The sequence below is a fragment of the Ictalurus furcatus genome, chromosome 7, assembly GCF_023375685.1.
Source record: "Ictalurus furcatus strain D&B chromosome 7, Billie_1.0, whole genome shotgun sequence".
In the NCBI taxonomy this organism is placed as follows: domain Eukaryota; kingdom Metazoa; phylum Chordata; class Actinopteri; order Siluriformes; family Ictaluridae; genus Ictalurus; species Ictalurus furcatus.
The window spans coordinates 33,499,079-33,517,003 of NC_071261.1; the positions used below are offsets into that span (position 1 = coordinate 33,499,079).

A 17,925-nucleotide genomic window follows, 5' to 3' on the forward strand; every position below is an offset into this window, starting at 1 on the left:
CAGTAAGAAGTCATGTCCTCTTCACTGGATTTTAAACAAAAGATCCAATGGTCTTTTTGCACTGTCTCACTCTATCATCTGCCTTTATTATTATTATTATTATTATTATTATTATTATTATTATTATTTAGCCATCCCAAAGAAAAAATGAACACCATTTGATTGTCTTTTCATCATCAATGTCTCTGTAAAAAAAAAAAATTACTTATACAAAATTGTTTACTGACCCTCAATTTGTTCCAAACCTGTACGCTGTTATATTTTCAGTGAAACACAAAAGGAGAATTTAAGAAGAAGGTTTAACACAGCTATATTATGAAAGCCTCCCATACGACACAAAGCTTTAATCTTCTGCCACTTTATGTAATAGAGCTGTAATAGAGTGTGTGTGTGTGTGGGGGGGGGGGGGGGTGTCTTCTTTTGTGTTATATAAATCATTATGTTATCTTGTTTATATTGTTAACTTGTTTTAACACAGAACTGACAATGACATAGATCAGAACACAATGGTTACAGACACTTAAAAAAAGAGAATTAAAAAAAAAGAAAAATAGTTAAAGAACTAGATTTGCAAATAATATATATTTTTTATTTTAATAAATGACTTTGTCCTAACCACAACCTAAAACCACACTTGAGTCAAATCCGCACCATGCTCTAGTTGAGGTCTGAGGATAGTAACACTCTTATTTTTAGTATTATTTATTATTTTCTTAGAAAAGTGAGTTCACTGAAAGGCCACCAGTAAAGCCATGCAAAATATATGCACAATATTCATTCTTCCTCTTATGTCTAATATACTGAAAACGGCTCTGTTAATGTTTCTTGTCTGGTCACAATAACACACGAATCAGGTAAATGTTTGCATCCCTGGATATTACTGTCGGTTTAACATGAACGTTTCTGTCATAAAACAGTTGTCAAATATTAAACGTTAGCTACTTAGCTCATATCTTACCTCAGACTCTTTCACCGTTACAACTGAAGCGTCGCGCGCGGATTCTATGACCGTGCTTCGATTTGATTAGCCAGCTCAAACATGTGAGTAGATCTTTAACGTCTTTGCCCAGCGTCCAGTCCAGTAGATGGCGGTAAAGCACCTTTAATCTGTTAAATCACCTCAACTCGATGAAGAGCTGCAGTATTTATTTATTTTTTGCTTGGACACGGAGATCTATATCCAACCGGGCTGATCATCTCTACTCTAAATACACTTTCAGACATTTTATTTACATTACAGCAGTTCTGTTCAAGCTTCATCGCGACAGTTCAATCTGTTCGAGTTCAATAATAATAATAATAATAATAATAATAATAATAATAATGGTTGTATTTGAAGTGGGTACATGTTGATTTTTAAATCCAGAGCTTCTCGGTGTCGGTTCACAGTTAGGCTACTCACTGGATCCTAAATGGATCTCTGCTTCATGTGTAATAGTGTCTCGTGCAGATAGCTGGCTTTTTACCTCAGTAAGTATATACATTTTTCTGTTTCTGATCGCTATCAATTGCTAAGGATTAAGGTGCCGAGTAAGTTTACCTCAGCTAACATACCTTCAGCTAAATTATTTACATAAATTCAAGGGATTGGATTAGCCACAAAAGTGGATCTGCTACAGAAACCTAGATGGTTCATGTTTAGAAAACAAAACTGCAGTCACTGAACTAATACTATACTAATACAATACTGTTTTGCTATATATATATTTGATATAGTATTTTTTTTTTAAAAATACTTTGCTGGGTCTGCATCAGGACCGCTGTCTGCCATTTAGCGACCTCTGGTTTCACCCATCATTAAGTATTTCTGCTGCTTGAACATACCACTACTTTACTTGCCTGGTGCTTTTCTTGATGGTCTTTAGTCTCTGGTGATACCACAGCCCCTAAAACGAAGCTGTAGCATAAATCTAATGTGTGGTCACATGTAGTAGCTTCTTCTCATAGTGATTTACTGAGGCTGGCAGTTCAAATTTCACAGAAGAAAAAGAAGCTGAGTTCATAAAATAGTTCTCTAGCCTATTACGCTGACTACTTTTGAGGGCGGAACCAGAATTACTGAGGAAATGTTTCATGCTGAATAGAATGGTCTGCATATTTTGTTTACAAAAAAAAATAAAATTCCTAGTGGATTGGCACCCGGTCCAGGGTATACCCCGCCTTGTGCCCGATGCTCCCTGGGATAGGCTCCAGGTTCCCCATGACCCTGAAGAAGGATAAGCAGTATAGAAGATGGATGGATGGATGGATGGAAATTCCTAGTGAGCACAAACATAAAAGTTCTGTAGTATTGAATACAGGTGTGCACATGACTTTTTAAAGCAATATCCCATTTCTACAGACATGAGACCAAAGACAAACACCACATAAGCAAGTGTGTTGACTGTAATAAAATTTTAAAGGGATGTAAGCTGCAAGGAAGGTTGTAAGGAACTCTTTAACACAGTGGTCATGTCTTCCCTTCAGGAGGCAGAGCCAGAAGTCTGTATCAGTGCATATCTTATGACAAGCAGGTCCTTTTGGTGCATTGGGACAATGATCTTTTGTATTTTTCACATTATTGAATTAAATTTTTTTCCCCTCTCCCCACAGATAAACAGTAACATGATGCCCACAAGAGACTCCAGTAGTCAGCAAAAGACTGATATTCTTTGTACTATGACCAGTGAAGTACAAATGCAGACTGACCTTCACCACTGCTCAGACTGTGGGAAGAGTTTTACTCACCGGAGTATGCTCCAAAGACACCAGCGCATTCACACAGGTGAGAAGCCGTATAATTGCGCACATTGTGGGAAGAGTTTTTCACAGCTGATCAGTCTCCAGCTACACCAGCGCATTCACACAGGAGAGAAGCCATACGATTGCTCAAAGTGTGGAAAGCGTTTTGCTAGGCTGAGTAATTACCACCAACATCAGCGAATTCACACGGGCGAGAAACCATTTATCTGTGTACAGTGTGGGGCAAAATTCACTCACAAGGGTAATCTCAAAACACACCAACGCATCCATACAGGAGAGAAGCCGTATCACTGTTCACAATGTGGAAAGAGTTTTGCTGACATTAGTAATTGTCTACAGCACCAACGAACCCATGTAGGAGAAAAGCCGTATCACTGCTCACAATGTGGGAAGAGTTTTAATTTACAGCGTAATCTCCAACAACACCAGCACATTCACACTGGAGAAAAACCGTATCAGTGTTCACAGTGTGGGAAGAGTTTTAATCACAAGAGGACTCTCACGCGACACCAGAGTATTCATTCAGGAGAGAAGCCGTATTACTGCTCACAGTGTGGGAAGAGCTTTAATCGAGAGTGTAATTTCCAAACACATCAGCGCATTCACACCGGAGAGAAACCTTATAACTGTCCACAGTGTGGAAAACGTTTTAACCAACGGAGCGGTCTCAAAACACACCAGCGCATTCACACGGGAGAAAAGCCGTATCACTGCTCACAGTGTGGGAAGAGTTTTAATCAAAAGGATACTCTAAGACATCACCAGCGCATTCACACAGGAGAGAAGCCGTATCACTGCTCAGAGTGTGAAAAGAGTTTTACTCATCCGAGTACTCTCCAGAGACACCAGCGCACTCACACGAGAGAGAATTCCCAACAGTACTGACCGCTGAATGAACTACAGTCATACCAGCCCATTCACACTGGACAAAAACTGTATAAATACTGCACATTATGAACCGTTATTTACTTGTTTTCAAATACTTTAAAGACGCACAAATGTGCACAAACACAGAGTTATCCGTGTTTTGAGTTAACATGACTTGTGTAAAGTGTCGCTATTTGTTTTGCTTTCCTGTTGTTGAATTACAGATTTTTACTCCAGAAGCAAAGAAACTTCCCAGTAAACACCTGTTATTAGTAGATATGCTAACCCTATATTATAACATGAGAAAGAGTAGGCTGGGAGGAAATACTGAGACAATATAATAATAATAAGAAGAGAAGAATCTTGTGACAGTTTGTAGATGGGGCATAGCAGCCATTTTAAAAGTGTCAGTATATAACTCACCCCCCAGAGACTAATTCTAATAAAGAGTATCAGTCTTAAGAATCTAAGCAAACATGGACAGCTTTCTTTCAGTGTCTCCTATAAATCCTAAAAAAAATCCTAAAAAATGTCAAAGCGTCCATAACTCAGTTCTATGTGAGAGTATACAGGTGCATCTCAAAAAATTAGAATATCGTGTAAAAGTACATTTTTTTTCTGTAATTTAATTCAAAAAGTGGAACTTTCATATATTCTAGATTCATTACACATAAAGTGAAATATTTCAAGACTTTTTTGTGTTAATCTTGATGATTATGGCTTATAGCTAACAGAAATCAAAAATCCAGTCTCTCAAAATATTCAATTAAAGAATTTATAATACAGAAATGCTGACCTTGTGAAAAGTATGTTCATTTATGTGCTGATACTCGGTCGGGTGTAACCCAGCCAAGGTTAAACAATTATAGAATTATTCTGGAAATTATTTAATTTGACATGTAGGGCAATTATTATGATTAGTTTAATACACAGAAATTACTTTTGTATTCTATGTACTTTAATTCATATTTGAAGAGAGACATGTTTTGTAAAGGAAGTCACGATTCAGTCAAAATAGCTAGCTGCCTTGTGACATTTTAGTTAATTGAATCTTGGAATGTCGGCGCTCATGTGCTAAGAAAGAACACAGAGATATTCGCCATTTTATTTTTCTACTTTATTGTGAAGGATGTTTGCAACACATTATACTAAGAATTGTATGGTATTTTATGTTTGTTCAAGGTAATGCAATTAATAGCCATTGCAGTTCTTTATACTTCGTGGTTATTACTCAGATTATGGGTAAATGTATTTGTGAAATTGAAATGGTACTAAACAGTTGTACAACATTTAGAAATATAGTCTTTACAACATGATTAGGCTTAATGATTAATAATCTATTTTTTTGTGAATAATCCTACGCTGTTGTTGTTTCATGCGCATTAACTTTACGGCATGTTTGTCCTCCTCTGAGCGGAGCAAGAGCAACAATTCTTTGAAAGTAGGTGGGTTCTCTTTCTTTTTCTGAAGACCGAGGGCAGTAATAAGCACATCATCCCAGCAGCCTCGGCAAAACTGCCTAAGAAGGTGACGATCTGTCTCAGATTGAGAAACCCCACCTCTACAGACAGTCTTGCTCACTGTTGACTGCAGCCTATGGAGATAGTTGGAAGGTTTCTCACCTGTGTTCTGGAGAGTATTCATAAACTTCGCAAACAAATCATCTCCGTCTTCAACTATGCCAAAAGCTGAATCTAGTAGCTCAATATAGGCCCTTGGGGCAGCTTGAGGTCCCAATGGTTTGATAATGTCTGCAGCTGGGGGTAAGAGACTTTCTATAATTCTCCTAGCTATGTGTAGATCAGACATAGATGGGTCTTCTAAGAAGAGCTCAACATTTGTTTGCCATGTATCATAATCTGTCTCACCACTTGGACATGGATATTTCCTGGAGAAGGTTCTGAGCTTCGATGATACAAACAAACCCTTTAAATGTGATCATGTATGACAGAAGCAAACAGTCTGGGACCTATGATACCTTCCAGACAAATGATAACAAATCAAATCATTGTCCCTTTCCACCTATCCAGATTTATTACAAATACTGTGTACATTTATTTAAAAAAAAAAACTACTGTATTCTTGTGAATTGGTGACGGTTAATCACTGAACAGTGGAGAAGTTCAACAAAACAGACTTCATGTAAAAACTGTAATGAATTTTCCTGGTTACACAACTGCACTTTCACCATGGAGTATTAGCACATTTATAGAAGGGGTGTATTTATTTATAATCGCACTCTCCGGTGTCACCCAGATAAGGACAGGTTCCCCTTGAGTCTGGTTCCTCTCAAGGTTTCCTCATATCGTCTCAGGGAGTTTTTCCTCACCACTGTCACCTCTGGCTGATCATTAGAGACAAATTCATACATTTAAAATCTATATCCTGAATTTATATGTTTCTGTAAAGCTGCTCTGGGACAATGTTCACTGTTAAACACGCTATACAAATAAAACTTAACTGAATTGAATTAAATGGGTAATCTTGGAAGGTGAATTTCAGGCTTATTGAATAGAATAGAGGGAGATTTGAGTAGATCTTTGGCCAAACGCTGTCCAGTAGGTCGAGGTAAAACACTGAAGAAGAAACAATAGCTATTTCTCCCTCTATGTTTACAATACAATATTTTCTTCCTAAGTTTTACAGCGACGGTTAAATCTGATCAAGGTTTTTTTTTTTAATTTTATTTTTATTTTTTTTATAAATAACAGCATTTGGAGAGATAAAGTTTGTTGAGCTTTAAATCCAAAGGTAAGTTAAAATGAAACTGCCCTGCTGAATAGGCTCCAGGATAGGCTCCAGGTTCCCCTGTGACCCTGAAGGAAGGATAAGTGGTATAGAAGATGGATGGATGGATGTTTTTGAGTAATGCTTTGAATATGAAATGATGGTTTCACAGGAGGCACAGTGGTTTAGTGTTTAGCACGCCTGCCTCGCACTTCCAGGTTGGGGGTTCGAATCCCGTCTCTTCCCTGTGTGCGTGGAGTTTGCGCGTTCTCCCCATGTTTCAGGGGTTTCCTCTGGGTACTCCGGTTTCGTCCTTCGCTCCAAAGACATCTGTTGTAGAATGATTGGCATCTCTAAATTGTCCGTAGTGTGAGTGTGTCTACGATTGTGCCCTGCAATGGATTTGCACCCTGACCAGGGAGTCCCGTGTCATGTCCCTTGAGTCCCCTGGGATAGGCTCGAGGCTCCCCACAACCCTGTGTAGGATAAGCTGTACAGAAAATGGATGGATGAATGTTTCAGAAAATGTTATTTTTAAATAAATAAGCTATTACACAGTAACTCGAAGCTAATTATACGATGTGAAGTAGATCTGTAAAAAGTTTCACATCTACCTATACGTCAGTTCACACAAACTCAAGAGCTCTATTACCTAGACTATGAATGTCAGTGGTTTAAACCCAACACTACACATGATAAGAAAACACACTATATGAAGTAGTGTGATAAATGTCAGGCACACAACTCTAATTTCTAACACAATTTCAGGTTTATTGAACAGTATATAGCAGGGGTTACCAAACTTTTCCAGGGCAAGGCCCCCCAAATGGCATTAACATTTGACCGAGGCCCCCCTTTTGCAAGATGTCTTTAAAACACATTAAAAATACAGACTTCTGAATATATCCCCCTTTTGATTAATTATTACATGTTACATCTTTACATTCCATTATATTAGGAATTGATTGTGTATGTGTGGTTGTCTGAGAGTGAGAATTTATTTTTCACACCAAATTGTTGAGGCTTCCCGGGCGCACCCTGGCGGCCCCACTTTGAAAACCACTGGTATATAGGGCAATTTGAGTAGACATTTGGCCATTAGGTGGCAGTAAAACACCTTTTAGATGTAAAATCACCGAAGAAGAATCCATTTTTTTTTGCCTGTTTGTTTACAATACAATATTTTCTCCTCAGCGACGGTTAAATCTGATCGAGTTTTAAATAATAACAGCATTTGGAGAGGATTTATGTGTTGATCTTTAAATCCTGAGGTAAGTTAAAGTGAAAATGGGTCTCTGAGCTGCTGGGTGTTGGTTATCAGTTACTGACTGGATCCTAACTGGATCTGCTTCATATGTAACAGCTGGATTTAATCTTTCAAATAAATCAGTTAAGATTCTGACTGATAGTAATCCTTTTAGAATTTGCTCCAGTTTTGTAGTTATCAGTTGCTAAGGATTAAATTAAGTTAGTTCACCTCAGCTAACATTTCCCCCTCATGTGCTAAGGATTATTATTGATTGGATCATGTTGACTTTTGGAGAACTTTTTTTTTTTAAGAGAAAAATGCGATTTATTTATTTATTTATTTATTTGTTAGCAACAATCTAGTCAGCTAACTGTCATGAGTGAGGTACACTCGCCGTCCACTTTATTAGGAACACCTGCACATTTTATGCAGTTATCCAATTAGCCAATCATGTGGCAGCAACACAATGCATAAAATCATGCAGATACAGGTCAAGAGATTCAGGTAATGTTCACATCAGACATCAGAATGGGGAGAAAGTCTGATCTCTGTGACTTTAACCGTGGCATGGTTGTTGGTACCCGATGGGCTGGTTTGAGTATTTTAGAAACTGCTGCTGATCTCCTGGAAGTTTGCACAGAATGGTGCGCAAAACAAAAAACATTGAAGGCAAACACAGACTCCAAAGGTGACCAAATGCCTAGAATAAAGTCTAGATGTTGAAAGCAGTTAAACACAGCTGAGCAATAACAAACACTCATGAAGCTCTAAACTTCATGGTGCCTTAAAATGCGGTAATAATAATAATAATAATAATAGTAATAATGGACATTTTATTGTCAGCAAAATCTAAAAAAAAAAAAAAAACAACCCTAATAAAAACAGTTGGAAAATGGAATTGATGGATCCCTTATCCCTTAAATTTGGGGCATTGGGACAAAACTGTTTTATATATTTTATGTTACTGAGTTCTATTTTTTTTTTTCTCCTTAGACATGCACAAAAACATGGTGCCTACAAAAGCCTCCAGTAGCCATCAAAAGCCTTCCGGTACACCTGAAACTCTCACCAGTTCTTCACAAGTGAAGAAAGATCTCAACACCTGCTCAGACTGTGGAAAGAGTTTCACTTCCCAGAGTAAACTCCAAATCCACCAGCGCATTCACACCGGAGAGAAGCCGTATCACTGCCCGCAGTGTGGAAAGAGGTTTAGCTGCAAGAGTGCTCTCCGAAGACACCAGCGCGTTCACACCGGAGAGAAGCCGTACCGCTGCTCACAGTGTGGGAAGAGTTTTAATTGCAGGAGTACTCTCCGAAGACACCAGCACATTCACACCGGAGAGAAGCCATACCACTGCTCACACTGTGAGAAGAGTTTTACTCGACTGAGTGTTTTACGTGAACACCAACGAATTCACACAGGAGAGAAACCATTTATGTGCTTACAGTGTGGCAGAAGTTTTACTCAGCGGGGTAATCTCAAAACACATCAACGACTGCACACGGGCGAGAAGCCGTATCACTGCCCGCAGTGTGGGGAGAGTTTTAAACACAAGACAACTCTCCAGGAACACCAGACTATTCACTCAGGAGAAAGGCTCTATTACTGCTCACACTGTGGGAAGAGTTTTAATCGAGAGAGTCATTTCCAAATACACCAGCACGTTCACACCGGACAGAAGCCGTACCACTGTTTGCAGTGTGGAAAGAGCTTTGCTCGACCAACTACGCTCCGAAACCACCAGCGCATTCATACCGGACAGAAGCCGTATCAGTGTTCACGGTGCGGAAAGAGCTTCGCGCAAATAAGTACTCTCCAGAACCACCAGCGCATTCACACCGGACAGAAGCCATATCACTGTCCACAGTGTGGAAAGAGCTTCTCTCTGTCGAATGCACTCCGAAGACACCAGCGCACTCACACGGGAGAGAAGCCGTATCACTGCTCCGATTGTGGAAAGAGTTTCAATCAAAGAAGTCATCTCCGCACACACCAGCGCATTCACAGGCTTACAGTGTGGGAAAAGATTTTACATTCAGGGTCATCTCGAACCGCAACGCATCCCTAGAGAAGAGAAGCCGTATTACGGCTCATAATGTGCGTCAATTTTTGCTAGCCTTAGTAATTCACACAAGACGGAAGCCGTACCAGTTCTGAGGAACGGTACGAAAACATGCATGTACTTACTATTGAGGACAATGAGGTGTGTGTGTGTGGGGGGGGGGGATTACTTAGTAGTGTTGTGAATAATTCTAAGCCTTCAGAATTAAGCTAGTTAATTTGGTGCATAAACAGTGTAATTTGCGAGGTGGGTATGTATTAGTTTTAAAATGTAGTTTTCGATATGTTTGCATCATACTCAGTAGATTTTTTTTTCACAGCTTCAATATCCTCACGTGATGTTTCTGCAACACCACATACAGCTTACAGAATCAAGTGAGTGGCACAAGATGGTTTCAGTTGTTGAGACAGACACTGGTGAAATTGAACTTAGGACGTACTGTAGGCTGCCCCAACAACCTCATGTCCCCCCCCCCACCACCAATTAGGTCTCCCCTATCATACCACAGCTACCAACCCAGAAATATGGAGGTCTTCCTCCTAGTCATATGAAACCAGCCAACCTCATCATTTCAGACTGCTCCTCATTGCTGAGTCAGGAGGTGGCGTAACACACTCAGACGAAAATACTGTCTGCCCATTTGACATGCATGAGCTCAGATGCCCACCTGGTGATACTTTGTTTCATAGGAGAGAGAGAGAGAGAGAGAGAGAGAGAGAGAGAGAGAGAATGAAGCCCCTCCTACCCAGGGAGCATGGCCAGTTTTGCTCTCTTGGACTCCCGGGCACAAAAGGGTGGGGCATCTTTCGGATTCAATCTCACAATCTTTGGATGATAGGGCGAACGCTTCTCTTTTGTTTCACTCTGGAACTAAAATAGTATTTTATTTTAACCAGTAGAAGTTTATTATTTAAAAAAATATAGATATACATTCATTTCAAATCTGATGACTGCAACATGCTCCAAAAACACTTGGGACAGTTGAGTGTTTACCACTGTGTTACATCACCATTTCTTTTAATGGCACGTATTAAACTATTTTCACTCTTTTCTCAGCTTCAAAATGGCTTGCTTTTCTCCATAGACAGCTCTCTCATCTTCATGTTGGTTTATCCTTTTTATCTTTTGGTTGTCTTCACAGGCAAAACCCAGAGTCCAAGAGCAGATATTCATGGCTATAAATTCTTTAAACAATCAATCTAAAAGGGCACACCTGGGCAACAAGAAACACCTGTCAGTCACATGTTCCAATATTTATGATCTATAAATATGTGTGGGTTCAAACAAATGGTGCCATGTTCTAAGTTATTTAACACACCTATGTTGTGTCCCAAATGACATACTGTACACTATGCACTATGTATTCTACTGTCTAGTGTATGAATGATAGAAGGGTAGTATCATCTCAAATGGAACACTAATCTTTTTTTCACATCGAAAGTATTAGCCGTTTTCCAATCGATCACAGGTGACATCAAATGCATGTAATGCAATGCTGCTAGCTTTTTTATGTCTAGTGGAAACCAATACCAACCATTAAATCCCTAATAGAACACGGCCCAAAACACTCTACATTTGTTAATGGATTTAACGGTATTTGAAGTGGAAACCATTAGAATTTTGCAATGGTTTCTATTTTTTTCAGCAGGGAAAACATAAACCAACAACTTATTTACACAAGGTAATTTGGTATTCATGAAAATCCTGTAAATTCCTGCTCGTGAGTGAGTGTAAATCTATGGATAGGTGGACCTACTACTGTAAACCTCGACTGATCGACTTCGAATCATATAAAATGCAAAAGGGTTACTGTATTTTAATATATGGGTTATGCTGTCAAGTTTAAATCACTTATTTCAGTTACACAAATACATTTTATATTTTTTAATCCTGTCATTTCATATTAATGCCATTAAAAATAATAATAATAATAAAGACAGCAACCCAACTCCATTTTAAGAGAAGCACTGTAAGACTTTAAGTCTTTCAATTAAGAAGAAATTTCAAGATGTGGAGAAACTTTAAATATATTCACATTTAAGTCAGCAGCAGAAAGACAAAAGACTTGCCATGGATAAAATGAAAAACTTTTTTAGCAGTCTTTTATTTATATATTTTTTTAATGCTGTATGAGAATATGCCTTGCATGTTAACATTCTCCTAGGCTCTAGTTACTTTAGTTAAGCCAGATAAACAAATGTATTAAAATCACTATCATCCATCTCATAAGCCAGATATGTTTTATTATATCACACGCCACCTGTTGCGTTCCTTATCCTAACCTCTTCTTCTACGCTATTCTCGTATTTACTTTAATATTGCATCTGATCTCCTTAGAGCTCACGATATTATTGAGCCAGAACCCAACAAGCATGAAGTGGAAAGTATCATTTCTAGGCTGTGGTTTAAACACAACATAACATATGATAAGTAAGAAAGCTCAATATCATGTGGCGTGATAAATATGAGGAGAGAATTGAGGAAAGGATGCAGACCTTCGAGGAACATGAACTAGAACTGAAGTTGAATTTATGGAGCTGGTGAATCAGACAGCTTTAATATTTAAACACAAACACAGACTTATTAAAAGGACTCTGTGGAAATTCGAGGAGCACGAGTTTGCTTTCCGTCCAGCAGGGGGCGGTCAATCATCTTTCAGCTGTGAAACCATCTTAAATCGTAGAAGAGCTGCAGAAGAGCTGAGCATCTCTGCATGTAGACATGTTTACAGTACAGCATTAAATCTGATCTAGTTACAAAAAGAGAAGAAAAAAAAGTCACAGCATTTGAAGAGGGTAAAGCTTGAGGTAAGTTAAAGTGAAACTGGTTACCTGAGTTTCTGACTGGATCCGAAATGGATCTCTGCTTCATATGTAATAGTGTCTAGTGGATATTTTACCTCTTAAATAAACCAGTAAGTGTATACGTTTATTCTTACTGGCAGCCATTAATTTCGGTTTATCTCTAGCAATGGCTCAGGATTATACAACTATTTTAGTTTACGTGAGCTAACATCCTAAATGCATTTTGTGTGTGTGTGAAAATGCTAAAAAGAAAAATTCTCATTTGCATACTAAAAACTAAGTGGTCAGTAAACACCAGCAAGTGTTGCCATCCCTTTTCATGGGAATGTACATAATGCATCCTCAAAAAGTTGGCAGATTATGTCATGGATTCATTTGTATGTTCCGTTAACCAGAAAGAGAAATGTAGATTACTGATTTCAGTACCATGGTTGTTCTGAAAAACGGTTTTGAGCATGAAGATAATAATAATAATAATTAATAATAATGGGTTAATAATATGGTTTTGTATTTTCAGTGTTATTGAGTCCCTTCTTTTCCTCACTAGAGATCGATAAGAAGATGACGCCCACAAGAGACCCCAGTAATCAGCAAAAAACGTCTTCCCCAGCTTGTCCGATCTCTCATGTCCAAATAAAGACAGAGCTTCACCACTGTTCAGACTGTGGGAAGAGTTTTACCTACCAGAGTAGTCTTCAAAAACACCGGCGCAATCACACAGGTGAGAAGCCCTACGACTGCTCGCAATGTGGCAAGCGTTTTAATCGCCTCGGCAATTTCAAACGGCACCAACAGACTCACTCGGGAGAGAAGCCGTATGATTGCCCGCAGTGTGGAAAGAGTTTTACTCAGCTCTGCTATTTCAAAGAACACCAACGGATTCACACGGGAGAGAAACCCTTTATTTGCGTACAGTGTGGAAGCAGCTTTACTCAATCGAGCACTCTCCGAAGACACCAGCGCATTCACACGGGAGAGAAGCCGTATCCCTGCCCGCAGTGCGGAAAGAGTTTCACTCGGTTCAGTAGTTTCAAAAAGCACCAACACATTCACACGGGAGAGAAACCGTTTATCTGCATGCAGTGTGGGAGCAGGTTCGCTCACCTGGGTAATCTCAAAACACACCAGCGCATGCACACGGGAGAGCGTCCGTATCACTGCTCGCACTGCGGGAAGTATTTCACTCGACTCAGCAGTTTCAAACAACACCAACAAATTCACACGGGAGAGAAACCGTTCATCTGCTTACAGTGTGGGAGACGATTCACTCACTGCGGCACTCTGAAAACACACCAGCGCGTCCACACGGGAGAGAAGCCATACCGCTGCTCACACTGTGGGAAGAGTTTTGCTCACATGAATAATTTCCAGCGCCACCAGGGGACTCACACGGGACAGAAACCCTATAATTGCTCACAGTGCGGGAAGAGTTTTAATCTAGAGCGTAATCTCCAAGATCACCAGCGCGTTCACACCGGAGAGAATCTGTATCACTGCTCGCGCTGCGGGAAGCGTTTCAGCCGGCGCAGTAATTTCGAACAACACCAACGAATTCACACGGGAGAGAAACCGTTCATCTGCTTACAGTGTGGGAGACGATTCACTCAGCGAGGTACTCTTAAAACTCACCAAAGGATCCATTCGGGAGAGAAGCCGTATCAATGCTCACACTGTGGACGGAGTTTTGCCCATATGAGTACTTTCCAGCGCCATCAAGGAAGTCACACGTGACAGAAACCTAGAACTTCCAACAACACCAGCGCATTCACACAGGAGAAAAACTGTATCAGTGTTCACAGCTTGGGAAGAGCCTTGTACAGCTGAATCATAACCAACATCACCAGTATTCACTATGTAATACAAGCTTACACTTTCAACAGATATGTAAAATCATTTTAAAACACACAGTAGATACATCAGTTTTTCTATTTTGTGTTAAAATACAGCCAGGTCCATAAATATTTAGACATATATGGAGTTATAATTATTTTAGTCGTCTACCACAGTACACTGAAGTTGAAATTAGATAATGCATGTGAGCTTGAAAGCAGAGGTTCAGCTTTAAATTTAGCGTATCTGAATCCAAATCCAGTGAACAGTGAAGGAATTAAAGCACTTCGTCTATATGCGGTCCCCCCCACACCTGTATAAGGGGCCGAAAGTACTTGGAGAAAGTAACATAATCATAAAATTAAATGCTCGTTTTTTTCATACTTGGTTGCAAACCATTTGTAGTCAATGAAAGCAAACAGTCTTGGGACCTAAAATATGATTAAGGAACATTAAAGCATGCCAAATCATTGTGACTTTTGGGCTGTCCAAAATTGATCACAAACACTGTTTATAAATTTATAGAAACTACTATATTATCATGAATCGGTGACGGCTAGTGGGGATGACTGGATGAACGTTATAATGATGGTTAATCTTGGAAGATGTGTGACATTACACCAACTTTAAATAAATAAAAAGTTAAAGAATTCTGTTTCAACCAATGTCACCAGACATTAAAAGAAAAATATATTTGTTTAAATGTGATTTTTAGTCTCATTTTATTGGATACTCGGATTTAACGAAGTAGTATCGTGCATTTTGCCCCTTTCTGGTTGAAAGTTAGTCCCATAGCTACACTCTGGGCTTACGGATATTGATGATGTACTGGGGCCGCGTTTATAAAACTTCATCTATCCATCCATCCATCTTTTATACTGCTTATCCTTTTCAGGGTCACGGGGAACCTGGAGCTTATCCCAGGGAGCATCGGGCACAAGGCGCAGTACACCATGGACAGGGTGCCAATCCTGTAAAACTTCATGTGGATCTCAAAAATATTTACAAAACATCAAACCTTGAGGAGACCTCAGGAGACCACATCAGATACCACTCCTGTCAGGAAGAACAGGAATCTGAGGCTATCATGGGCACAGACTCGCCCACACTGGACAGTTGGAGAATGGAAAAAGACCAGGTGATTATTTTTCTAATCTTCAACTGTCCAGTTTGGGTGCGTCTGTGCCCATGATAGCCTCAGATTCCTGTTTTTGATTAACAGGAGAGGAACCTGATGTGGTCTTCTGCTGTTGTAGCCCATCCACCTCAAGGTTTGGTGTTTTGTGCATGCTGAGATGCTTTTCTGCTCAACATGGTTGTAAAGAGTTTTATTTATTATTTGAGGTACTACAGTATATCCTTCATGGCAGCTCGAGCCAATCAGATGTACAGTGGAGAGCACTGTAACCCTGCTGAGCATTGCTGTATGGCTTTGGTAACTGTACTGCAGGTGATCAGGATAGCTACTGTAAGGAAATCACAGGGACCGACTCCTGTCAGTGCAAGACATCTACAACAGGAGTGATGGGCTCTCAGCGTCTTCAGGAATCCCTCTCACCCTCCCCACTCACTGTTCACACTTACCAAATCTGGTAAATGGTTCAGCAGCATTACTGTCACCTTCTAACACTTCCACCTCCATCTTTCCCTCACACACTCTGACACTGTGAGTGTAGAAATGCTGAGAGTGCACTTGTACGGGACTATACCAAGTCACGTCACTAATTTTTGCACAAGTTTTAAACTTTTATTTAATTTTTTTTGTGTGTGTCATGTACAGTATTTTCTACTACAGCACACGTGACAGTGTGTAACTATGAACTTCATTGTCAGAGAGTTTGTGCATAAGCTAATAAAGTTCTTGAATCTCAAATTTTATGCCTCGTTTTCCTTTATACCTCAGCATTTATATATCAAATGATCCTCTTACAGCGAATCCCCAATACCTCATTATACCATTCCTAAATATCAGTTACACCTCATTATCCCTTACACCTCGCGATTCCTTACTGCTCATTAGCCTTTATACTTCATTATAACTAATACCACAGCATCCCTTACACCCTTATACCTCATTATCACTTTTACCTCAGTATACCTTATACCTCAATATCCCTTATGCATCATTTCCCCTGTTATTTCCACACTCTGTAAGTTCGACTTCCTTCTATATTTTCTCTCTGTATGATACTGATTTCATTGCATTAATACACCTTCCACCACCATGTCAAGTGCCTGACGAGAGGCAGAGAGTAATTATTATTATTATTATTATTATTATTATTATTATTATGTGAACCATGTTTGTTTAAACATTGTATTTAGAAAACAACGGAAATAATGAGTAATAAATGTCTCCTTTATTTGTGCAGAAGATAAAATAAATGGATGCATGCAGCTACAGGCGTATGTTTAACTAAAAGTTTTGTCCTGTTACATATGACATCATATTGCTTTAAGTAATATGTAGGTGACATGAAGCATTCTGCAAAGTAAAGCTAATACATGGAGAGATGTTTTAATTTGTCGTCAGAGTCTTGTCCGAGGTTTTAATTTTGATGATCTGCTTCACCCAGTCATCCTCAGGATACGCACATATGCGATAACCCTTTTTTGTCGTTAAACGGCAGAGGAAGGAAGATATGGGTCAGTGTAGAACTGTGATCATCTCAAATTAAATATTCATTAATCCCCCAAGAAAAGTGTAAAATTAATTAAAAAAAGAAGAAGCAGGGATGAAAACGTACATGACTCCGGGAACTGAACAATCAAATCTGGTTTCTTCGTAAGAGACGATGATCGCTGCGCGGAATGGTCTCTTGTGAAACTCGAAACAGCAGAATGCTGCCCCGTTTGCAGCTGTGTCAAAACATTTCGCGATTTAGCAATTTATTTCAGAGTAAACACATCTAACCAAAGTCTTAAATTACAGGCAGGTGTGTTTGATTAGCATTTTCAGTGAGCAAACTAACTAACTAGCCCCCTAAATGAACAAATCACATCAAAAAGCTTTCACTGTTGAGGACTAAATCACATTGTTTGTGGCAGTATTAGAAGAGATAAGTAAGCAGTCTTTTATCAGCTGACATGCTAACGTTTTCTGTGGCAAGTAAATTAGATCTGGAAAACTGCATGTCCTCATTCAACTAAATACAAATTCACATAATACTCATTAACACAGCAATAAGTGATAAGTCCAGGTTTCCATTGGAAAAAGTGAAAGGAGGAGGAGCACAGTGAGGGGGCGGGGCTTAGGATAGAAGAGGAGGCACAGGATATTTTCACTTCAACTGGCGTTACAATCAGCCTTCATGTTTTAACTGATTCAAATATTGTAAATGATAATGCTCCATGAAAAGGAAAGCCTATTAACATATCTAGTGCAATCTAACTCATCAGAAAATTATTTATCAGGAAAATTTTACCGGGGCTTGTGCCATAGTAAAAAGGGTCTGGTGATGCCCCTAGTGACTGTTCCAATGACTAGCAGTGATAATGCTAGCCTGATTGTAAAAGCTTTTAGAAGCGCTTACTCTACGAGGCTAAACATTGTCATCCTGCTCATGGCTTTGAAAGTGATATTAAATGGAGCTAACAGCCCACATACAGTCATATGGACTTTTAGGGACTCAAATATACAAAC

The 17,925-nt window shown here is 39.3% G+C and overlaps 2 protein-coding genes across 5 annotated transcripts; both read left to right on the forward strand.

Annotated features, from left to right (window-relative positions):
• The first annotated feature begins 407 nt into the window (after positions 1-407).
• Positions 408-12,136, forward strand: LOC128610554 (zinc finger protein 239-like). 4 transcript variants are annotated; one of them, XM_053629944.1, is made up of 3 exons: positions 408-1,470; positions 2,593-2,764; positions 8,579-12,136. In XM_053629944.1, exons 2-3 carry the CDS (start codon positions 2,605-2,607, stop codon positions 9,652-9,654), a joined length of 1,236 nt encoding a protein of 411 aa, XP_053485919.1. In that variant the 5' UTR covers positions 408-1,470; positions 2,593-2,604; the 3' UTR covers positions 9,655-12,136. The 4 variants fall into 4 exon arrangements, 3 of the variants coding, with proteins under 3 accessions (XP_053485919.1, XP_053485918.1, XP_053485920.1); XR_008386378.1 differs by having other exon boundaries at positions 408-7,607; positions 8,579-8,665; XM_053629943.1 differs by having other exon boundaries at positions 408-2,764.
• Positions 12,137-12,484: 348 nt separating this feature from the next.
• LOC128610555 (zinc finger protein 135-like) lies at positions 12,485-14,392 on the forward strand. The gene has a single exon (XM_053629946.1). It carries the CDS (start codon positions 13,014-13,016, stop codon positions 14,181-14,183), a length of 1,170 nt encoding a protein of 389 aa, XP_053485921.1. The 5' UTR covers positions 12,485-13,013; the 3' UTR covers positions 14,184-14,392.
• Positions 14,393-17,925: the final 3,533 nt, after the last annotated feature.

Bases quoted from the DNA above. Each gene is read 5' to 3' on its own strand.
- LOC128610554 (XM_053629943.1), top strand. From the start codon at position 2,452: ATGTCTTCCCTTCAGGAGGCAGAGCCAGAAGTCTGTATCAGTGCATAT. The intron at 2,765-8,578 runs GTGAGAAGCCGT...TTTTCTCCTTAG, and splicing joins ACACCAGCGCATTCACACAG to ACATGCACAAAAACATGGTG.
- LOC128610555 (XM_053629946.1), top strand. From the start codon at position 13,014: ATGACGCCCACAAGAGACCCCAGTAATCAGCAAAAAACGTCTTCCCCA.